Genomic DNA, 24781 nt, shown 5'->3' on the forward strand with positions numbered 1-24781 from the left:
TTGGCCCTGCGATGAGGTGGCGACTTGTCCAGGGTGTACCCCGCCTTCCGCCCGATTGTAGCTGAGATAGGCGCCAGCGCCCCCCGCGACCCCAAAAGGGAATAAGCGGTAGAAAATGGATGGATGGATGGACTCTATTTGGAGCCAACGGCTTTTCCGGTGAAATTGTTATTTCGCCGGCTTGCTTTTATTTTGAAGGCCTGACGTTATCGTCTTTGGGATATTTTGAGTGCACCGGATGTTCTGTTCTGCTCCAGTAGCGCCAGAGAGAATTTTAGTTTATCACCAAGAAATGTGGTAAAAACATGGCTGCCATCAAACGGCGAAGGGTAAGCAGCGAATTATCCAGAAGGTCATGGAGTATGTAATAATAGAATCATTTGTATCCCGTCATTACACGGCAGGTGTTTCTCTTACCCTCCGGAGGCAGCAGCGTGCAGACAGGTCCTCCCAAAGTTGTCCGGGGTGTTGATGTCGAACCCTGCCGACAGCACGTGCTCCTTGCTCATGGAGGAGACGATGCTGTACAGCTGACCTGCGAGCAGACGGGTCAAACACGGCGACTTCCACGCGGCTATTTAATATGCGGCGCAAACCTGAGGAGAGTAACTTGCGACAACAGTCTGAAAACCCGTAGAGCACAGCGAGGTGCAAGGGGAACATTCCGTGGATCCCGCGTCTGAAAGGGGGCACACAACAAAAAGGGACGATGACGGCGTTTTGGTTACACAAACTTGACATTGTTGGCGCCAGGACGGCGTTGCTACCTGGCCGTGTCGGCGCCGTTGGTCATCAAAGTGCTGATGAGCAGCTCATGGCCGTACTTAGCAGCGACATGGAGAGGAGTATTGCCATATCGATCCACACTGTCGATCTCGCCACCTGATAGGACACAACAATCACATGACGTTACATCAGTGCTGACTAAACGGGAGGCCCGGGCGCCATTTGCGGCCCGACGCACGGTCTCAAACTACAAGAAGTCTTCAAGGGCCGAGTGGTTTTACAAAACCCAAAACCAGTGAAGTTGGGACGTCGGGTCCTCCGGACCAAAGAGGAAAAGAACCATCCGGATTGTTCTAGGGTCAAAGTGTAAAAGGCAGCATCTGTGATGGTATGGGGGTGCATTAGTGCCCAAGGCATGGGTAACTTACACATCTGTGAAGGCACCATTAATGCTGAAAGGTACATACAGGTTTTGGGGCAACATATGTTGCCATCCAAGCAACGTCTTTTTCATGGACGCCCCTGCTTATTTCAGCAAGACAATGCCAAGCCACATTCAGCACGTGATACAACAGCGTGGCTTCGTAAAAAAAGAGTGCGGGTACTTTCCTGGCCCGCCTGCAGTGCAGATCTGTCTCCCATCGAAAATGTGTGGCACATTATGAAGCGTAAAATACGAGGGCGGAGACCCTGGACTATTGAACGACTGAAGCTCTACATAAAACAAGACTGGGAAAGAATTCCACTTTCAAAGCTTCAACAATTAGTTTCCACAGTTCCCAAACGTTTATTGAGTGTTGTTAAAAGAAAAGGTGATGTAACACAGGGGTGAACATGCCCTTTCCCAACTACTTTGGCACGTGTTGCAGCCATGAAATTTATGAGTTTGAACATCAAATATCTTGTCTTTGTAGTGCATTCAATTGAATATGGGTTGAAAAGGATGTGCAAATCATTGTATTCCGTTTATATTTACATCCAACACAATTTCCCAACTCATATGAAAACGGGGTTTGTACTTGGTATCATTACAGTGGATGTCAGGTGTAGATCCTCCCATGGCATTTGTTTGTATCCTACGGTGTGTAGTGAAGCATGTTTAGCTATTCCTCGTCCTGCAGGGATGATACTTGTAAAAAAATCACTTTATTCGTCACCATGGAGGCGAGGATTAGTGATTTAGAAGTCGCTAAAACACTGCAGACTGCGGATGGATGTTAGCGGTCTTAAAGCACCTCTTCCTGAAGGCGTTTCAGTGTTGTAACTTCACCTTTACTTTTTAAGCCAAAATGCGTCAATTCTCCCTTTTCCGTCTACACACTGTGTCTGCTTGTAAGTACTCAGTGTGTGCGCGCTGCCGAACATGCTCCTCTGCTTGTAAAACCAGCAATGTCATGACAAGACGACGCGTTAGGGCAGGGGTCGGGAAACTTTTTGGCTGAGAGAGTTGAAAGCCAAATATTTTTAAATTCATTTTCGTGAGAGCCATATAATATTTTTTAAACACTGAATACAACTTAATGCGTGCATTTTTAAGTAAGACCAACATTTTTAGAGTGTAGTAAGTCTCTTATTATTTTTAACAACATCCATCCATCCATCCATCCATTTTCTACCGCTTATTCCCTTTTTGGGGTCGCGGGGGGCGCTGGCGCCTATCTCAGCTAAAATCGGGCGGAAGGCGGGGTACACCCTGGACAAGTCGCCACCTCGTCGCAGGGCCAACACAGATAGACAGACAACATTCACACTCACATTCACACACTAGGGCCAATTTAGTGTTGCCAATCAACCTATCCCCAGGTGCATGTCTTTGGAAGTGGGAGGAAGCCGGAGTACCCGGAGGGAACCCACGCATTCACGGGGAGAACATGCAAACTCCACACAGAAAGATCCCGAGCCTGGATTTGAACCCAAGACTGCAGGACCTTCGTATTGTGAGGCAGACACACTAACCCCTCTGCCACCGTGAAGCCCGCATTTTTAACAACATTGTTATTATGAGTGCACTGGCTTCCTGTGCACTTAAGATGTGACTTTAAGGTTTTACTACTTACGTATAAAATACTACACGGTCTAGCTCCATCCTATCTTGCTGATTGTATTGTACCATATGTCCCGGCAAGAAATCTGCCTTCAAAGGACTCAGGCTTGTTAGTGATTCCCAAAGCCCAAAAAAAGTCTGCGGGCTATAGAGCGTTTTCCGTTCGGGCTCCAGTACTCTGGAATGCCCTCCCGGTAACAGTTCGAGATGCCACCTCAGTAGAAGCATTTAAGTCTCACCTTAAAACTCATTTGTATACTCTAGCCTTTAAATAGACTCCCTTTTTAGACCAGTTGATCTGCCGTTTCTTTTCTTTTTCTTCTATGTCCCACTTTCCCTTGTGGAGGGGGTCCGGTCCGATCCGGTGGCCATGTACTGCTCGCCTGTGTATCGGCTGGGGACATCTCTGCGCTGCTGATCCGCCTCCGCTTGTGATGGTTTCCTGCTGACTCCGCTGTGAACGGGACTCTCGCTGCTGTGTTGGATCCGCTTTGGACTGGACTCTCGCGACTGTGTTGGATCCATTGGATCCATTGTGGATTGAACTTTCACAGTATCATGTTAGACCCGCTCGACATCCATTGCTTTCCTCCTCTCCAAGGTTCTCATAGTCATCATTGTCACCGACGTTCCACTGGGTCATTATTGTCACCGATGTCCCACTGGGTGTGAGTTTTCCTTGCCCTTATGTGGGCCTACCGAGGATGTCGTGGTGGTTTGTGCAGCCCTTTGAGACACTAGTGATTTAGGGCTATATAAGTAAACATTGATTGATTGATTATTCTAAAGCTAACCAATAATAAATAACATACTTCTTACCATTAATGCGACTTCTTGAAATGCATGAGAATGTTTTATATTTTGAACATTATTTTTAACACTGTGATTACCAGCGGAATTATTCATTACTTATTTTTTATTAAGCAATGTCAGCTAAGATTTATCTGAGAGCCACATGCAGTTATCAAAAGAGCCACAGGTTCCCTACCCCTGCGTTAGGGGGATCCGCTATTTTTCAAAACGGAGCAAAGTATTGTTTTGGATTCATTAGTACTGCGATACTATACTAGTACCGGTACACCGTACAACCCGAGCTGTAACAAAGATGTGGTGCAAAAGTAGCCATGAGAGGCAGTTACCGTTCTGGATGAGGATCTGCGAGCGTGTGAAGCGTCCATGAATGGCTGCCATGTGCAGAGGGCTCTTCCCTTCTTTGCTCTGTTGCAAACACAAAACTAGGTTGGGCGCAGGGAGTCGGGCGGAGAAAAAGGGAGGACTATTTCACACCGACCTGCTGGTTGACGTCTGCCCCGTTGTTGACCAGCAACTCCAGACAGAGGGCGCCGTTGGTGGAGACGGCGGCCAGGTGCAGCGGCGTGTAGCCGCACCTGTTGGGCTGGTTGACGTTGGCCCCGTGGTTGACCAGCTCGGTGGCCACGGCCTCCTGCCCCATGTAGCACGACACGTGGAGCGCCGTGTTCCCGAAACCGTTGGGCTCGTCAATCTTCGGGGATAAAAAGGAGAGGTTGTGACGTTCAAGTCCACCTCTCCCCCCCCAGAAAAAGGACGGCTGACGTCTTACCTCCGCCCCCATCCTCAGCAGGTACTTCACGATTTCGATGTGACCGCTGGCGGCAGCGGCGTGGAGGGGCGTGTAGCCCTGCTTGTCCTTACAGCTCCGGTCCGCGCCGCGCGACACCAGCAGCTTCACAACCTCCGCGTGACCTGCGAGACATCACGTGACGCATCATAAAAACGTGTATAATAACGATGTTTTTAATATTGCAATATAAATGATAAATGGGTTGTACTTGTATAGCGCTTTTCTACCTTCAAGGTACTCAAAGCGCTTTGACACTACTTCCACATTTACCCATTCACACACACATTCACACACTGATGGAGGGAGCTGTCATGCAAGGCGCCAACCAGCACCCATCAGGAGCAAGGGCGAAGTGTCTTGCTCAGGACACAACGGACGTGACGAAGTTGGTACTAGGTGGAATTTTGAACCAGGGACCCTCGGCCACTCTCCCACTGCGCCACGCCGTCCCAGTATCAATCTTTTGACATCATCTCATCAGCTACACTGCATTTTAATTCATTACATGTCCCCAACTGATGCAGGGATTCCGACAGTTGAAACCAGGGGTGCCCATTACCTCGACCGCCAGCTACTGGTCAATCGCCAGCAGAGGTGGGTAGAGTAGCCAGAAATTGTACTCAAGTAAGAGTACTGTTACTTTAGAGATTTAATACTCAAGTAAAAGTAAGGAGTAGTCACCCAAATATTTACTTGAGTAAAAGTAAAAAGTATGTTGTGAAAAAACTACTCAAGTACTGAATAACTGATGAGTAACCCGTTCGTTTAATGATGACGGCAACAATTAACGCACAAAAACATAAAAATAGCAATGAAAACATTCAGAGGCAGGAATATAAATAAATAAATGATAAATGGGTTGTACTTGTATAGCGCTTTTCTACCTTCAAGGTACTCAAAGTGCTTTGACACTACTTCCACATTTACCCATTCACACACTGATGGAGGGAGCTGCCATGCAAGGCGCCAACCAGCACCCATCAGGAGCAAGGGTGAAGTGTCTTGCTCAGGACACAACGGACGTGACGAGGTTGGTACTAGGTGGGATTTTGAACCAGGGACCCTCGGGTTGCCCACGGCCACTCTCCCACTGCGCCACGCCGTCCCAGTATCAATCTTTTGACATCATCTCATCAGCTACACTGCATTTTAATTCATTACATTTCCCCAACTGATGCAGGGATTCCGACAGTTGAAACCAGGGGTGCCCATTACCTCGACCGTGAGCTAGTGGTCAATCGCCAGCAGAGGTGGGTAGAGTAGCCAGAAATTGTACTCAAGTAAGAGTACTGTTACTTTAGAGATTTAATACTCAAGTAAAAGTAAGGAGTAGTCACCCAATTATTTACTTGAGTAAAAGTAAAAAGTATGTTGTGAAAAAACTACTCAAGTACTGAGTAACTGATGAGTAACCCGTTTGTTTAATGATGACGGCAACAATTAACGCACAAAAACATAAAAATAGCAATGAAAAAATTCAGAGGCAGGCATATAAATAAATAAATGATAAATGGGTTGTACTTGTATAGCGCTTTTCTACCTTCAAGGTACTCAAAGTGCTTTGACACTACTTCCACATTTACCCATTCACACACTGATGGAGGGAGCTGCCATGCAAGGCGCCAACCAGCACCCATCAGGAGCAAGGGCGAAGTGTCTTGCTCAGGACACAACGGACGTGACGAGGTTGTTACTAGGTGGGATTTGAACCAGGGACCCTCGGGTTGCGCACGGCCACTGTTCCACTGCGCCACGCCGTCCCTTAAGCAAGTAAAACAATAATATATATTAAATAATATATATTTGGAGATATTTTTAAGAAACATGGAGTTTTTTTATCACTTTTATGCAGATGACTGCCAAGTTTATATGCCAATTTCAAAAAGCCACGGCCCCCCTGACACCCCTTCTTAACTGTCTATGCGACGTCAAGGCTTGGTTAGCCCAGAATTTTTTAATAATGAATGAGGGAAAAACGGAAATTTTAGTTTTTGGTCCGGCCCTCACTGACTTGGGACCATTGCAAAATGATGTGCGTCCCAAAGTCACCAGCCTTGGCGTCATTATAGACAGCGATTTTAAACTAGACAAACAAGTCAATGGCGTTTTAAAATCGTGTTTTTATCACCTTTGTCTTTTAGTAAAGGTTAAACCGTTTTTATCTTTTAACCTTTTTGAACAAGTCGTGCATGCTTTTATTTCAAGTGGCCTGGACTACTGCAATGAACTTTATGCTGGCAGTAGCCAAAAAGCTCTCTCCCGGTTGCAGTTAGTCCAGAACGCGGCAGCACGACTTTTAACAGGGGCCAGGAAACGCCAGCATATAACCCCAATTCTTCAGAGTTTGCACTGGCTCCCTGTTCATTTTAGAATTGATTTTAAAACATTGCTGTTTGTTTTTAAATCTTTACATGGACTGGCACCTCAATATATCTCGGACCTCATCCAAATTTACATTCATGCGCGCGCTATGAGGTCCGAGAGCTAGCTCTAGCTCGTGGTGCCCAAGACCAGACTTAAGACCAGGGGAGACAGGGCCTAAGCTCTGGAACACTCTGCCGCTCCATGTTCAAACTGCTTCCACAGTGGAGTGTTTTAAGTCTCGTCTTAAGACCCACTTTTATTCTTTGGCTTTTAACACTACGTGAGTTGTGTGGTCCTCTGTGTTTTTTATACACTTTGATTTTTATTTTACTGTTTTAATTTATTTTACCCTGGCGCCTATCTCAGCTACAATCGGGCGGAAGGCGGGGTACACTCTGGACAAGTCGCCACCTCATCGCAGGGCGCATTCTATTTTAGTTACTTTGAATTTATAACCCCCTGCCGCTGTTTTGTACGGTTTTTATACTGTTTTTGTACTTACTTTGATTATTATTTTCAACTGTTTGTAAATGTTGAAATTTATACATAAAGGTTTATAAAAAAATAAATAAAAAAATGTACATATAATCATGTGATTGCCTGGCTCTGTTTGATTGGTGAAACGGAGTCAAACGTCACCAGTGACTGCATTTGATTGGTGAAACGCAGGCATGTGATGGATTCTACTTTGAAGGTCTGTCTGACAAAACAAAACAAAGCGTGCATTAACAGATCGATAAAAATCGGCAGCGAGTAGCGAGCTGAATGTAGATAAATGGAGCGGAGTAAAAGTAGCGTTTCTTCTCTATAAATATACTCAAGTAAAAGTATGTTGCATTAAAACTACTCTTAGAAGTACAATTTATCCCCTAAAAATACTGAAGTAGATGTAACGGAGTAAATGTAGCACGTTACTACCCACCTCTGATCGCCAGCCAGGTAAAAAAAGACCTAAAAATTTGCGATCATCAATCGTCAATTTGCGATATTACACTACAGGCTTTTCTCGCTCTTTCTTGTCTCTCCTAACTGAGACATAAAACAAGCGCACCTTTTTACACACGTCACATACTGTTGCAGCGTGGGTAACGTTAGCTGTGATGCTAGCGGAGAGGTGCGAGTGGTAATACGAGAGAAAGAAGGTGCCAATCTGGTAACAAATGAAGGACGAAATAATTCCCAAGAAAAACAGCAAGGGGTAAATTGATGAATGATACCATGAATTGATTCACGTGGAGCCCGACTTAAACAAGTTGAAAAACTTATTCGGGTGTTACCATTTAGTGGTCAATTGTACGGAATATGTACTGTACTGTGCAATCTACTAATAAAAGTTTCAATCAATCAATCAATCAAAAGAGTCCATCGTCTAGCGGTGGTTTGGCTTCAAGCGGGAAGATGTCGAACAGACAACCGTAATTTGTCAAATATGCGGCAAAAGCGTAACAGCTCTACTAATGTAGCATCATTTGAAAAGTCACCCGCAAGAGCAGGGGTAGGGAACCAGCGGCTCTAGAGCCAGATGTGGCTCTTTTGATGACTGCATCTGGCTCTCAGATAAATCTTAGCTGACATTGCTTAACACGATAAGTGATGAATAATTCCGCTGGCAATCACTGTTAAAATTATAAAGTTCAAAATATAAAACATTCTCATGCATTTTAATCCATTCATCCGTTTTCTACCGCACTTGTTCAAGAAGTCGCATTAATGGTAAGAAGTATTTTATTTATTATTGATTAGCTTCAGAATAACAATGTCATTAAAACGAATAAGTAGTATAATAAAACTTATTATACTCTAAACATGTTGCTCTGACTTAAAACTGCACGCATTTAGTTATATTGAGTGTTAAAAAGTATTATATGGCTCTCACGGAAATACATTTTTAGATATTTGGCTTTCATGGCTCTCTCAGCCAAAAAAGTTCCCCACCCCTGCGCTAGAGAATGAAGAGTGTTTGAAACTCTGCATGTCAACAACTCTGTTCGGTGCCACACCAACAAAATGCCCAAGCAACCATTTCCAGATCAACAGCAGGGGGTCCATCATCTGGCGGTGGTTCTGGCTTCAAGCGGGAATATGTCGAACAGACAACCGTAATTTGTCAAATGTGGGGCAAAATCGTTGCTCCAAAAAGTAGCATTACTGCTAATATATAGCATCATTTGAAAAGCCACCAGCTAGAGAATGAAGAGTGATTACTCCGCATGTCAAAATCTCCATTCGGTGGCAGGCCAACAACCATTTCCACATCAACGCCGTATGAAAAAACTAGTCAACAACAAAAGGAGATAACGTCCGCAGTAACCTACCACATAGCGAAGGACATACACTATTTAATTTCCTATTAGGCCGCTCATTTTTATTTGACACTTATAGAAATATCTTGTGTGACATCATGCACAAAAGTTCACTTTGTTGGTTTTAAACTATTGTACTGGCGTTCTGTACAAAAAGTGCACTTTAATGTAGTGTTGTTTTGATATGTCATCTTAGTGACATCATGCACAAAAGTGCACTCATAGCTTGTTTTGAAATGTCTCTGACAATCTTGCACTTTCTGTTTTGGAAATGACATGGCTGTTTGTGCCACTGCTTAATAACGGTTTAATAAATAGACTTTCAGTTGTGATTTCCCTCTCTGCATGAACATTTAAAAGTAGCATATATTAATGCAGTATGAAGAAGAATGTTTTAATGTAGACACATAGAATTATCATACTGCTGTGATTATTATTTTCACAGTTTGTCCTTTATAATAATTGGTGTATAAATGACAATATGTTACTGCATACGTTAGCAGACTAAAGAGGAGTCTTTGTTTGTTTATTTGTTTACTGCTAAAAGACAAGTTGTCTTGTATGTTCAGTATTTTATTTAAGGACTAAATTGCAATAATAAACATATGTTTAAAGTACCCTAAGATTTTGTTGTTAAAATAAAGCCAATAATGCCATTTTTTGTGGTGCCCTTTATTTAGAAAAGTGTCAAACTTGGACATGAGGTGGTTTGTTTTTCCGAGGCAAAGGAAAGTTGGCACGAGCGAGACGTGAATGTAATTACATATTTATTTCTTAACACTATAACTAACAAAAGGCGCGCACAATGGCTGAGAACAAACTTGACTACGGAAAACAAAAACTAGCACGAAGGCTTGACTATGGACAAAAGACAAATCTCAATAACTGTGACATAAAAAAACTAAAACTTACGTGGGAAGGGCATAAGGGAAACTATGGACAGTGTGGTTAACAGGCATGGCATGGCATGAAGGGAGTAGAGATAAAGTCGCCAGGCTAACCACCTGGCAACTGCAGGTTTAAATAATGCATGTGATTAGTACAAACAGGAGTGAGATATGAGGACAGGGGCGTGACATGAGGACAAGGTGAAAACTAATCAGTCGCCACGGCAACAAAAGAAACCAGGAAGTGGTTGTCCAAAAAACAAAACCGAACATGACCATGAATTGAGTAACGTGGACCCCGACTTAAATAAGTTGAAAAACTTATTTGGGTGTTACCATTTAGTGGTCAATTGTACGGAATATGTACTGTACTGTGCAATCTACTAATAAAAGTATCAATCAATCAATCAAAAACCAAAACAAAACATGATCCCATAGGCGTGACGGAAAAGTATCAAAATACATTTAAAATATTGGTATCGGGACAAACCTCGATCAAACTTACATCCCTCTCGTCTGTAGCGGAGAACCATGTTTTATTTTCAGATCCGTAGTGAAGCCTGCCTGACTACAAAACTCTCCTCCGGCAATTAAGCTTAGACTGAAGTCAGGATTACTGTATATTAAAAATATGTGCTTCCTTTGGGAGTCAAATGGGCCCAAATTGGTCCCGAGGCTAAAAAGTGGGCATCTATGTTAATTTGTGTCTAGGCCCCGCCCCCCCTGAAAGCTGCATGTGGCTAAAAAACAAACTTAAGTGGTGCCTGGAAGAGGTAAAAATACACTCTTGGCTTGAGGGACGGAATGCTAAGATGGCGTCTCAAGTGTGGGGATAAAAATGTTACCCAAGTAGGCGGCGGCGTGGACCGGCTGTCTCTCCTTCTTATCGATGGCACTCAGGTTGGCGCCTTTGTTCAGCAGCAGCTTCACCATCTGGCAAAGAGGCGGAGTTAGTGCGGGGCAGTAGTAGGTTCCCGCCCCGTGGGAGGCGTGCGCCAACCTCCTGGAAGCCGCTCTGGGTGGCGTGGTGCAGGGCGGTGCGGCCGGTGCGGTCCCCCATGTTCAGGTTGCTCAGCTGGCTCAGCAGGGCCTCGGCGCAGCGGCTGGCCCGGTTGGCGGCGGCCACGTGGAGCGCCGTCTGCCAGAACTTGTCGCGGGCGTTGGCCTCGGCGCCGCGCCTCAGCAGCAGACCCACGGCCCTCTGGGGACACGGCAGGGAGCGTTAGGGGTCGTTTTGTCAGATTGACAGCCATAAAACCGGCGGGTACAATTCCTCCAAAAGTGAAAACAGAGTTAAGCGTCTTTTCACGCTTAAGTGGGAGAAACGAGTGGGGGAAATAATCAGGTTTTAGTAACCTCGTTTCCATATGAGTTGGGAAATTGTCTTAGAGGTAAAAATAAACGGAATACAATGATTTGCAAATCCCTTTCAACCCATATTCAGTTGAATGCACGACAAAGACAACATATTTGATGTTCAAACTAATACACTTTATTTTTTTTTGCAAATAATTATTAACTTAGAATTTCATGGCTGCAACACGTTCCAAAGTAGTTGGGAAAGGGCATGTTCACCACTGTGTTACATCACCTTTTCTTTTAACGACACTCAATAAACGTTTGGGAACTGAGGAAACTAATTGTTGAAGCTTTGAAAATGAAATTCTTTCCCATTCTTGTTTTATGTAGAGCTTCAGTTGTTCAACAGTCCGGGGTCTCCGGTGTCCTATTTTACGCTTCATAATGCGCCACACATTTTCCATGGGAGATAGGTCTGGACTGCAGGCGGGCCAGGAAAGTACCCGCACTCTTTTTTTTTACGAAGCCACGCTGTTGTAACACGTGTTAAATGTGGCTTGGCATTGTCTTGGTTAAATAAGCAGGGGCGTCCATGAAAAAGACGGCGCTTAGATGGCAGATTATGTTGTTCTAAAACCTGTATGTACCTTTTAGCACTAATGGTGCCTTCACACAAGGGGCTTCACGGTGGAAGAGGGGTTAGTGCATCTGCCTCACAATACGAAGGTCCTGCAGTCCTGGGTTCAAATCCAGGCTCGGGATCTTTCTGTGTGGAGTTTGCATGTTCTCCCCGTGAATGCGTGGGTTCCCTCCGGGTACTCCGGCTTCCTCCCACCTCCAAAGACATGCACTTGGGGATAGGTTGATTGGCAACACTAAATTGGCCCTAGTGTGTGAATGTGAGTGTGAGTGTTGTCTGTCTATCTGTGTTGGCCCTGCGATAAGGTGGCGACTTGTCCAGGGTGTACTCCGCCTTCCGCCCGATTGTAGCTGAGATAGGCGCCAGCGCCCCCCGCGACCCCAAAAGGGAATAAGCAGTAGAAAATGGATGGATGGTGCCTTCACAGATGTGTAAGTTACCCATGCCTTGGGCACTAATGCACCCCCACACCATCACACATGCTGGCTTTCGAACTTTGTGTCGATAACAGTCTGGATGGCTTGCTTCCCCTATGGTCCATTAGACACGATGTCGAATATTTCCAAAAACAATTTGAAATGTGGACTCGTCAGACCACAGAACACTTTTCCACATTGAATCAGTCCATCTTAGATGATCTCGGGCCCAGAGAAGCCGGCGGCGTTTCTGGATGTTGTTGATAAATGGCTTTCGCTTTGCATAGTAGAGCTTTAACTTGCACTTACAGATGTAGCGACCAACTGTATTTAGTGACAGTGGTTTTCTGAAGTGTTCCTGAGCCCATGTGGTGATATCCTTTAGAGATTGATGTCGGTTTATGATACAGTGCCTTCAATTCAATGTTGGTTTCCGGCCATGCCGCTTATGTGGAGTGATTTCTCCAGATTCTTTGAACCTTTTGATGATATTATGGAGCATAGATGTTGAATTCCCTAAATTTCTTGCAATTGCACTTTGAGAAACGTTCTTAAACTGTTTGACTATTTGCTCACGCAGTTGTGGACAAAGGGGTGTACCTCGCCCCATCCTTTCTTGTGAAAGCCTGAGCATTTTTTGGGAAGCTGTTTTTATACCCAATCATGTCACCTACCTGTTCCCAATTAGCCTGCACACCTGTCGAATGTTCCAAATAAGTTTTTGATGAACATTCCTTAACTTTATCATTATTTATTGCCACCTTTCCCAACTTATTTATCACATGTTGCTGGCATCAAATTCTGAAGTTAGATTATTTGCAAAAAAAAAAAAGTTTATCCGTTTGAACATTAAATATGTTTTCTTTGTAGCATATTCAACTGAATATGGGTTGAAAATGATTTGCAAATCATTGTATTCCGTTTATATTTACATCCAACACAATTTCCCAAATCATATGGAAACGGGGTTTGTATTTATCATGCTAAGTTAGCAACATAACATAGCTATGTGAGCTACATGCTAGCATTTTAACATAATGTTAGATCAACAACGTTAGCATTGCTATGTGAGCTATGTGCTAACATTACATTTTAATATCATTCTAGGTTAACAACACTAGCATAGCTATGTTAGCTACGTGCTAACATTACATTTTGATATAATTATACGTTAACAACACTAGCATAGCTATGTGAGCTACATGCTAACATTACATTTTAACATCTTGCTAGGTTAACAAAGTGAGTGTAACTATTTGAGCTACATGCTAACATAATATTTATCATGCTAAGTTAGCAAAATACATTGCTATGTGAGCTACTGTACATGCTAGCCTTCCATTTTAACGTGATGTTAAGTCAACAACATTGGCATAGCGATGTGAGCTATGTGCTAACATTACATTTTAACATGGTGCAGATACAAATTATTGAGGAAAATATTAAAAAAAACGTCATTGAGGGTTTCGCTTACTTCATTCCTGGAGGCGGCGGCCCTGTGCAAAGGGGTCAACCATATGTGGTCTTTCGCGTTCACATTGGCACCTGGGGGAGCAAAATACAAATGGTAAGACTTCAGAAGCACCCGTCAAAGATCCTCGACATGAGGGGAGCACTTGCTCCTAAACACCTACAAAAAACCCCAAAGAGCCTCAATAAGACAGTTGCGTTTTTTTAGATTACATACTTAGGTTATACACGGTATACTGGTTCTAGTATAGTACCAGTATACTAATGAATCATATTCGGTACTATACCGCCTCTAAAAAATACCAGTCCCCGCCCCCCCACTTTTTTAAAAATGGGCGCGTTGTCCTCTTGTTGTGACTTTACTGGTTTTTTGAGCAAAGGAGCATGTTTGGCAGCGCACGTACACAGAGTACTTACAAGCAGACACAGTGTGTAGACAGAAAGGGGATGCATTTTGGCTTGAAAACTAAAGATAAAGAAGTTAATGTCCATCCGCAGTCTACAGTGTTTTAGCTACTTCTAAATCACTACTCCTCGCCTCCATGGCGACAAATAAAGCACGTTTCGTACAAGTAGCATTATCACTGGAGGATGAGGAATAGGTAAACATGCTTCACTACACACCAAAAGAGGATACAATAGCTCGCTGGTGTCACAATGTAAACTAACGCCATGGGTGGATCCACACCTGACATGCACTGTAATGATACCAAGTACAGGAGTGTATCTAGTTGATGCTATATTGATATTTTTTATTGTCACAAAATTGTTTTCCTTTTAAAAAAAAAATCATTTTATGTTTATAAACTCAGAAAACACGTCCTTGGACATATGAGGACTTTGAATAAGACCAATGTATGATCCTGTAACTACTTGGTATCGGATCGATACCTAAATGTGTGGTATCATCCAAAACTAATGTAAAGTATCAAAGAAGAGAAGATTATTACATTTTAGCAGAAGTGTAGACAGAACATGTTGAAACAGAAAATAAGCAGATATTAATAGTAAATAAACAATGAGATTAATAATTCATTTTTATTACAGTTTGTCCTTTATAATGTTGACAAAACAATAGGTGTATAAATGACACAATGTTACTGCATGTCAGCAGGAGCCTTTGTTTGTTTACTTACTACTAAAAGACACGTTGTCTAGTATGTTCACTATTTTATTTCAATCAATCAATCAATGTTTACTTATATAACCCTAAATCACTAGTGTCTCAAAGGGCTGCACAATTTTAATGACTAAATGACAATAACAAACATATGCTTCATGTACCCTAACATTTTTGGGTCAAAATAAAGACAACAATGACATTTTTTGTGGTCCCTTTTATTTAGAAAAGTACCAATCAAACTATATTTTGGTACCGGTACCAAAACATTGGTATCGGGAAAACCCTATTACATACATTTTTAGACCAGTTGATGTGCCGCTTCTTTTCTTTTTCTCCTATGTCCCCCCCCCGTTCGGGCTCCAGTACTCTGGAATGCCCTCCCGGTAACAGTTCGAGATGCTACCTCAGTAGAAGCATTTAAGTCTCACCTTAAAACTCATCTGTATACTCTAGCCTTTAAATAGACCTCCTTTTTAGACCAGTTGATCTGCCGCTTCTTTTCTTTCTCCTATGTCCCCCCCTCCCTTGTGGAGGGGGTCCGGTCCGATGACCATGGATGAAGTACTGGCTGTCCAGAGTCGAGACCCAGGATGGACCGCTCGCCTGTGTATCGGTTGGGGACATCTCTACGCTGCTGATCCGCCTCCGCTTGAGATGGTTTCCTGTGGACGGGACTCTCATTGCTGTCTTGGATCCCCTTTGAACTGAACTCTCGCGGCTATGTTGGAGCCACTATGGATTGAACTTTCACAGTATCATGTTAGACCCGCTCGACATCCATTGCTTTCGGTCCCCTAGAGGGGGGGGGGGTTGCCCACTTCTGAGGTCCTCTCCAAGGTTTCTCATAGTCAGCATTGTCACTGGCGTCCCACTGGATGTGAATTCTCCCTGCCCACTGGGCGTGGGTTTTCCTTGCCCTTTTGTGGGTTCTTCCGAGGATGTCGTAGTCGTAATGATTTGTACAGTCCTTTGAGACATTTGTGATTTAGGGCTATATAAATAAACATTGATTGATTGATTTATTTAAAGATGATGTTATAATGTCCACAGTTTGACCCTGGAATGGACGCTTTCAATCTCCGACTGTTTTGGCCAACACTTCCACTCTGTCATACGAGTTAATCGATTGATTGATTGATTAATAGTAGATTGCACAGTACAGTACCTATTCTGTACAATTAACCACTAAAAGGTAACACCCCGATAAGTTTTTCAACTTGTTTAAGTCCACGTTAATCAATTCATGGTGAATCTTAGTGCTTCTTACCCGACTCAAGGAGCAGGTCCATGATGTGCACGTCCCCCATGCAGGCAGCAGCATGAAGCGGCGTACGGCGCTCGTGGTCCTGTTTCATTTTTCAAAGAGAATAAAGCAACAAATGAACTCCCCCGGCCACGACGCCACTTCCTGTCCTAAGTGTCGCGGCTCTCGCATGACATCTTACCAGTGCATTGACATCCTCCTTTTTGTGCAATAATTGTTGGACTTCTTCAGCGTTGCGGTTGAAGATGGCCTGGACCAGAGGAGGCTGCAACACATCACGCAGAATACATGTGAGAATGCTCTAAAACTTGGGTGTCAAACTCTGGCCCGCCGTGTAATTTCATTTGGCCCTTGAAGCAATATCAAATTAACATTAGAGCTGGCCCGCCGCTGTAACATCGCATTCACTGCTAATACTCATACTCGTCAACCCTCCCAATTTTCCCGGGAGACTCCCGAAGTTCAGTGCCCCTCCCGAATTTCTCCCGATTTCCACCCGGACAATAATATTGGGGGCTGTAAAAGCACTGCTTTTGGCGTTCTCTACATGTCGCCACATCCGCTTTTCCTCCATAAAAACAGCATGCCGGCCCACTCACGTAATATATGTGGCTCATACACACACGCAAGTGTATGGCACGCATACTTGGGCAACGGGCATACAGGTCACACTGAGGGTGGCCGTATAAACAACTTTAACACGGTTACAAATATACGCCACACTGTTAACCCACAGCAAACAAGAATGACAAACACATTTCGGGAGAACATCCGCACCGTAACACAACATAAACACAACAGAACAAATACCCAGAACCCCTTGCATCACTAACTCTTCCGGGACGCTACAATATACACCCCCGCTACCACCAAACCCCGCCCCAACTCAAACCCGCCGCCGAAAAGAGGCATTCTATTTTTATTTTTATTTTATTTGATTAGATTAGATTAGATAGTACTTTATTTATTCCGTCAGGAAAATTTAAATTTTCAGCACAATCCCATTCAAGATCAGACAAACATTACAGGGGGACAGAACAGGATCGCTGACGGGTCTGCCGGCTTCCAGCGCCCCTTACAAAAAAGATGAGATACAGGTAAACAAGGAGGGGGAATAGAAGATTAAAACAAAATAAAAATAAAAATCGGTCTTAGCCTGGGCCCTGGAGAGGTGGTGCAGACTGAGGCCAAGGGAAAAAACAACAACTCATAGCCATAGTACACGTCCCTCTTACATGTGTGTAAGAGGGAAACATCAAACATCAAAGAACACAGAGGACATTAAAGACCTTAAAGCAGCAGATACAACCAGACACTTCTACATACTAGCTATGTATAAAAAGTAAAAGAAACATATCCACTGTGGTGGCCTCTGGGGTGTTCCACGCCATCGTCCGCTGGGGTGGAGGGAGCATGGCCAGAGACAGGAGCAGACCCAACAAAGCAACCAAGACAGCCGACTCCATTTTCGGCCTGTGTCCAGTCCGCATGGATGAGCGAGGATACGTCCAAGGTGACTGAGGTGATATGCCATTAATATTTTTTAATTATTCTTATTTTTAATTATTATTATTTTAAACTCAATTTTGCATGTCACTATAAAGTTATATAAGCCTTGCTTGGTCAGTATTCAATGCAAAACTTGTTTGGGTCCCTATTAAAAGGTGAATTTGTTCAACCTCGGCCCGCAGCTTTGTTCAGTTTTAAATTCTGGCCCGCTCTGTATTTCAGTTTGACACCCCTGCTCTAAAACAGTCACACATATGCTTTTCCACATAGACGCAGCATTGGCTGCTGTGACGCGAGAAATTGGGCCGCCATCTTGAAGTGGTGATGAGCAGCCTAAACTGAGAGTTGACGGGTCCAAAATAAAGATGGTGTTCAGCGTTTTCCTGCTCAAATGAGCGGACTGTTGAAAATAGGAATCGGGGGACTACTTTTCACAAGTAAGATTTAACATCAACGCAACTATTGGTTGTATTTTGTGAAAAGGAAATGACCACAGAGTTGAGAAGGAGCAAAGATTTTCAGTAGTACTGAAATCGAAGCCGCGAGCAAACAAGAGTATGACCCACGGTTTCCCGCAGCGCCTTGTTGTTAAGGCGGCCGCCTTAAAGGGGAACATTATCAGCAGACCTATGTAAGCGTCAATATATACCTTGATGGTGCAGAAAAAAGACCATCTATTTTTTTAACCGATTTCCGAACTCTAAATGGGTGAATTTTGGCGAATTAAACGCCTTTCTGTTTATCGCGCTGGAGGCGATGACGTCAGAATGTGACGTCGCCGCGGTAACACACCCACCATTTTCATTTTCAACACATTACAAACACCGGGTCTCAGCTCTGTTATTATCCGTTTTTTTTTGACTATTTTTTGGAACCTTGGAGACATCATGCCTCGACGGTGTGTTGTCGGAGGGTGTAACAACACTAACAGGGAGGGATTCAAGTTGCACCACTGGCCCGAAGATGCCAAAGTGTCTGCCGCCAGACCCCCATTGAATGTGCCAGAGTGTCTCCACATTTGACCGGCGATGCTAAGGCAGACATGGCACAGAGATGTATGGATAACCTGCAGATGCATTTGCAACCATAGTCAACGAAATCACAAAGGTGAGTTTTGTTGATGTTTACTGCCAGTTAATCGATGCTAACATGCTACGCTAATCAATGCTAACACGCTATTTACCGGCGGTGCTAAAGCAGACATGGAACAGAGATGTATGGATAACCTGCAGATGCATTTGCAACTATATTACGTTTCCTTCCACCCACATTTAATGCGAAAAAAACACTTACCAATCGACGGATTTAAGTTGCTCCTGTGTCAAAAGATGCGAAAGTCCTGATCGTTTGGTCCGCACATTTTACCGGCGATGCTAACGCAGCTATTCGGCCATGCTATGGCTATGAATAGCGTCAATAGCTATTCGCTCAATAGCTTCAGTTTCTTCTTCAATATTTTCATACTCCAACCATCTGTTTCAATACATGCGTAATCTGTTGAATCGCTTAAGTCGCTGAAATCCGAGTTTGAATCCGAGCTAATGTCGCTATATCTTGCTGTGGTATTCCCATTGTTTGTTTACATTGGCAGCACTGTGTGACGTCACAGGGAAATGGCCAGTGTCTTCGCAGAGAGCCGAAAATAAGGCACTTTAAAGCTTTATTTAGGGATATTCCGAGACCGGTAAAATTTGGAAAAAAAACTTCAAAAAATACAACAAGCCACTAGGAACTGATTTTTATTGTTTTCAACCCTTTTGAAATTGTGATAATGTTCCCCTTTAAAAACAAAGGGCCACCGCCTGAACTAAAGTCTTTCAAAAATAATAATAATCTGCTTAGTTCTGCGTCTGCCTTTGTCAGTATGTCTCTGCAGCACCCAGCCTTGTCTCACCCACACAACCATCTGATTGGTTACACGCAGAGCGGTAACAGCCAATCAGCAGTGCGTATTCAGTGCGCATGTAACGTGGAGCGAGCAGAAAGGTGTTTTTAGCAGGTTAGGCAGCGGACTCTCCGCAAATGATAAGAAACACCTCCTAGTCCAGTGGTTCTCAAATGGGGGTACTTGAAGGTATGCCGAGGGGTATGTGCGATTTTGAAAAAATATTCTAAAAATAGCAACAATTCAAAAATCCTTTATAAATATATTTATTGAATAATACTTCAACAAAATATGAATGTAAGTTCATAAACTGTGAAAAGAAATGCAACAATACAATATTCAGTGTTGACAGCGAGATTTTTTGCGGACATGTTCCATAAATATTGATGTTAAAGATTTCTTTTTTTGTGAAGAAATGTTTAGAATGAAGTTGATGAATCCCGATGGATCTCTATTACAATCCCCAAAAAGGCCCTTTAAGTTGATGATTACTTCTATGTGTAGAAATCTTTATTTATAATTGAATCACTTGTTTATTTTTCAACAAGTTTTCAGTCATTTTTATATCTTTTTTTCCAAATATTTCAAGAAAGACCACTACAAATGAGCAATATTTTGCACTTTTATACACTTTAATAAATCAGAAACTGATGACATAGTGCTGTATTTTACTCCCATATCTTTTTTTTTTTCAACCAAAAATGCTTTGCTCTGATTAGGGGTTACTTCAATTTAAAAAATGTTCACAGGGGGTACATCACTGAAAAAAGGTTGAGAACCACTGTCCTAGTCAACTACTAGTAACATCACTATTAGCCCGTTGACGTTCTAGAAACAAGCGGCAGCTCAACTCGCTCGCAGTCCTTGAGGTGAAGGCTAATTAGCTACTAGCGTAACGTTAGCTCACTGTGCGGTGTGTGTGTGTGTGTGTGTGTGTGTGTGTGTGTGTGTGTGTGTGTGTGTTACGGACAGCAAAGCCCGGTCTGTCTGAGGGAAAGACAAGGAATATTGACTTACGCGTAAAAACTAAGTCATTTCACTTGACTTTTTTCTGTGTTGATTGAGCTGCGTTGAAGCCGCAAAAAAGGACATTATGTTAAATAGAGTTTCTGTCTTTGATAGTGTATATAATAATGTAAGTGTATCATTAAGCCTACATGAACTCCATGGTGTTCAGGGATTAAGAATTGCCTCTCCTATTCCTATTGTACTATTTTTTCAGCTATAGTTACATGAATCATTAGTAATGTAGCAGACTAGTTTTGAATGGCAGGGTCCCTGCTATCACGTTGATAAAAATGTAACATTTATATAATAAAAATCAACTACAGGCTTCCCAAACGCTGTAATAAATTAAGCAGAGACCCCAAAAGGGACAAGCAGTAGAAAATGGATGGACGGAGTTGAGCATATGTCAGCATGTGGCCCCACTTTTAACTCTTTTTTTCAAACGCTTACTTACAGTAAGCCATTAGTTTGACCTTATAAGTCATCATTTTATTATCTCAGGTAACTAGGACTGTTTTGTTTATACTTTACAGAAAAAAATATTGAGATATATATCCTATAATGCCATTCAGCAAATGGACAGAAAACACAACCAAAAATGTTAGGCTTCTTCATGCGACGAAGCCGGCCTACTTCACCGCAGTGGTGAAGTGCGAGTCTATTGCCCCCCCAGGCTGTGGCAGCGACGAGGTGGAGACATGATGGCGACATGCTGAGATACACGAATCCTTACACCCACCCACCCCTTCCCTGGTCCACTCCCCCTGGAGAGTCACCACCTTAACTAACACATTTTCTGGGGGAAACACTGGTATGACCAGAATAGAATTGTTTGTCAATGAATTTAACTACATTTAAAAACGATTGTATATAATGTAAATAATTCAGTGTATATACTCTGACGTAGGACTGGGCGATTTATCGATACACTCGATATATCGCGGGTTTGTCTCTGTGCGATATAGAAAATGACTATATCGTGATATTGGAGTATACGTTCTCACGCAGTTGCTTTTAGAGTTTCTCACTCTTTCTTGTCTCTGCTTCTCACATAAAACAAGGGCACCTTCTTACATACGTCACATACGTATACGCCCTCGCGGAGCAGAGAAGTAGCGGCATGGGTAACGTTAGCTGTGGTGCGAGTGGGAAAATACAAGAGATAGAGAAGGTGCCGATCTGGTAACAAATGAAGGAAGAATTAATTCCCAAGAATAACAGCAGGGGTCCATCATCTGGCGGTGGTTTGGCTTCAAGCGGGAATATGTCGAACAGACAACCGTAATTTGTCAAGTGTGGGGCAAAAGCGTCGCTAAAAAAAGTAGCATTACTGCTAATATACAGCATCATTTGAAAAGCCACCAGCTAGAGAATGAAGAGTGCTTACTCCGCATGTCAACATCTCCATTCGGTGCCACGCCAACAACCATTTTCACATCAACACCGTATGAAAAAAATTGTCAACAACAAAAGGAGATAACGTCCGCAAGAACCTCCCACATAGCGATTTGATTTCCCATCACGCAGCTCGTTTTTATTTGACAGTCATTGAAACATCTTGTGTGACATCATGCACAAAAGCGCACTTTATTTGTTTTAAACTATTGTAGTGGCGTTCTGTACAAAAAGTGCACTTTAATTTAGTGTTGTTTTGATATGTCATCTTAGTGACATCATGCACAAAAGTGCACTCATAGCTTGTTTTGTGGGGGTAATATATGTTAGCTAACTAGACAATCAGATGGACAGTGGCTAAACAGTATTATACAAGTCTAAATTTAGTCTAGCTGTCCAATCCAATTTTTATGTAGGATATGCGTATGTATATATATATATAACCTAATCATATTGTTTCTTGAATTTAAAAATATCCAATCCAATCCAATCCACTTTATTTATATAGCACATTTAAACAACAATAACGTTTCCAAAGTGCTGCACAGCCATGTTAAAAACAATTGTAAAAAAAATAAATAAATAAATAAAATAAAATAAAAAAAGTATATATATATATATATATATATATGTATATATATATATATATATATGTATATATATATTATGCTACACCAATGACTGAATAAAAAAATAAAAATAAATATAAAACCAATAAAAACAATATAAAAACAAATATGATTAAAACATATTTTAAAGGGTAAAATCAATTAAAACAGTAAAATAGAAATCAAAGTGTATAAAAAACACAGAGGACAACAGATATCTGATCGTTTTTCCCCTTTCTCTGGGATTATATTCCCAGTTTTGATCTCGGACGTCTGGTCACTTATAGCATATAAGAATATTCCATAACTGTTAAGCAAACTTTGAATAATAAAACACGTGTCCTTTATCATAGCTACACGTATGACAAAACGTGTGAAAATGAGTGGTATTCAGTGAGGTAAGATCAGAGGTGGGTAGAGTAGCCAGAAATTGTACTCAAGTAAGAGTACTGTTACTTTAGAGATTTATTACTCAAGAAAGGAGTAGTCATCCAGATATTTACTTGAGTAAAAGTAAAAAGTATGTTGTGAAAAAACTACTCAACTACTGAGTAACTGATGAGTAACCTGTTCGTTTAATAATTACGGGAACAGATAATGCACAAAAACATAAAAATAGCAATGAGCAAATTCATAGCCAGGAATATCTCTTGAGCAACTAAAACAATAATATATATTAAATAATAATACATTAAAATAAAAAAATTAAGGCAAATTGAGCCACAATAACTTAACAGCACCATAGGCTCAGTAGGCGTTTATTGATTGAAACTTGTATTAGTAGATTGCACAGTACAGTACATATTCCGTACAATTGACCACTAAATAGTAACACCCCAATAAGTTGTTCAACGTTAATCAATTACTTAATAAATGACCAAGTCGAGGTGATCTACTTCATATATACATACACACACATCATATATAAATATACATACAGTATATAATTTATAGTTTTTTATTTTGCCGTTTTTGTTGAAATGTTAAAGGTGTTTTAATGAATATACATGCATGTTTAACATATAGATTCCTATCTTTCATGAAGACAAGAATATAAGTTGGTGTATTACCTGATTCTGATGACTTGCATTGATTGGAATCAGACAGTATAGTGCTGATAAGGTCCACATTTTCAAATGGAGGAGAAAAAAAGTTCCTCTTTTCTATCTAATACCACATGAAAGTCGTTGGTTTTTGGCATCTTATTTGTCCAGCTTCCATATTCGTTTTTATACACTTTACAAGAAATACATTGGCGGCAAACTCCGTAGCTTGCTAGCTTGTTTTCGCTGGCTTTCGGAGACTCTTATTTTGTTAGCGCAGGCGCGATGGTGCGGCGCTTTTATTGTGAAGACAGGAACTGTGCGATCAGTCTTTAGGCTTGTGACGGGAAGTACGGTTGAAATAAAAAGTGTCTTCTTTCCTTTACACTTTTGATTGATCGATTGAAACTTTTATTAGTAGATTGCACAGTACAGTACATATTCTGCACAATTGACCACTAAATGGTAACACCCCAATAAGTTTTTCAACTTTTTTAGGTCGGATTCGACGTGTGACGGTCACGTGACCGCCTGGTTTTGTTTGATTGGTCCAACATCACCAGTGACTGCATTTGATTGGTGAAACGCAGGCATGCGTAGTTCCTACTTTGAATGCGTGTCTGACAAAATCAAAACAAACAAAACGTGTATTAACAGATCGATAAAAAAAAAAGTAGCGAGTAACGAGCTGATTGTAGATAAATGGAGCGGAGTAAAAGTAGCGTTTGTTCTTGATAAATATACTCAAGTAAAAGTAAAAGTATGTTGCATAAAAACTACTCTTAGAAGTACAATTTATCCCAAAAGTTACTCAAGTAGATGTAACGGAGTAAATGTAGCGCGTTACCACCCACCTCTGGGTAAGATGAATGAAATGCGTTGCTCCTGCCTGATGAATTGCACTAAATGGAGCGGATCACCACTCCAAGATGGCGGCCCCGCATCTCGTCAGCGCCAGCAGGAAGTAGCGCTCCATGCTGCGAACCCTGATAAGATGTCCATGATTTTCTACACTAAAATTCGTTTATTTATTCTTCTTCTTCTCCAGACTTTGGCACTTTAACGTCCACATTTTTCACCCGACTCAAACCGTTCAAAATTCAAACTGTTCAGCCCATCTGGGAATTGTGGGCTTTCCCCTTGACAAATTCCAAAAATTCCCAGATTTCCTCGAATTCCAGGTTTTCCGGGACA

At 42.2% G+C, this 24781-nt stretch overlaps 1 protein-coding gene across 1 annotated transcript in view; it reads right to left on the reverse strand.

Moving 5' to 3' along the window:
- The window catches only part of ankrd52a (ankyrin repeat domain 52a), a 63744-nt gene that overhangs the window by 35879 nt on the left and 3084 nt on the right, over window positions 1-24781 (reverse strand). Inside the window, exons 2-12 of the mRNA XM_061902642.1 lie at window positions 16321-16404; window positions 16143-16221; window positions 13757-13827; window positions 10928-11128; window positions 10773-10860; window positions 4353-4495; window positions 4062-4274; window positions 3910-3988; window positions 768-882; window positions 597-679; window positions 418-535 (exon numbers count right to left, since the gene is read on the reverse strand). Coding sequence (XP_061758626.1) covers window positions 418-535; window positions 597-679; window positions 768-882; window positions 3910-3988; window positions 4062-4274; window positions 4353-4495; window positions 10773-10860; window positions 10928-11128; window positions 13757-13827; window positions 16143-16221; window positions 16321-16404 — 1274 coding nt within the window. The remainder of the gene's footprint in view (window positions 1-417; window positions 536-596; window positions 680-767; window positions 883-3909; window positions 3989-4061; window positions 4275-4352; window positions 4496-10772; window positions 10861-10927; window positions 11129-13756; window positions 13828-16142; window positions 16222-16320; window positions 16405-24781) is intronic.

Source organism: Nerophis ophidion, linkage group LG06, assembly GCF_033978795.1.
Source record: "Nerophis ophidion isolate RoL-2023_Sa linkage group LG06, RoL_Noph_v1.0, whole genome shotgun sequence".
Taxonomy (NCBI): domain Eukaryota; kingdom Metazoa; phylum Chordata; class Actinopteri; order Syngnathiformes; family Syngnathidae; genus Nerophis; species Nerophis ophidion.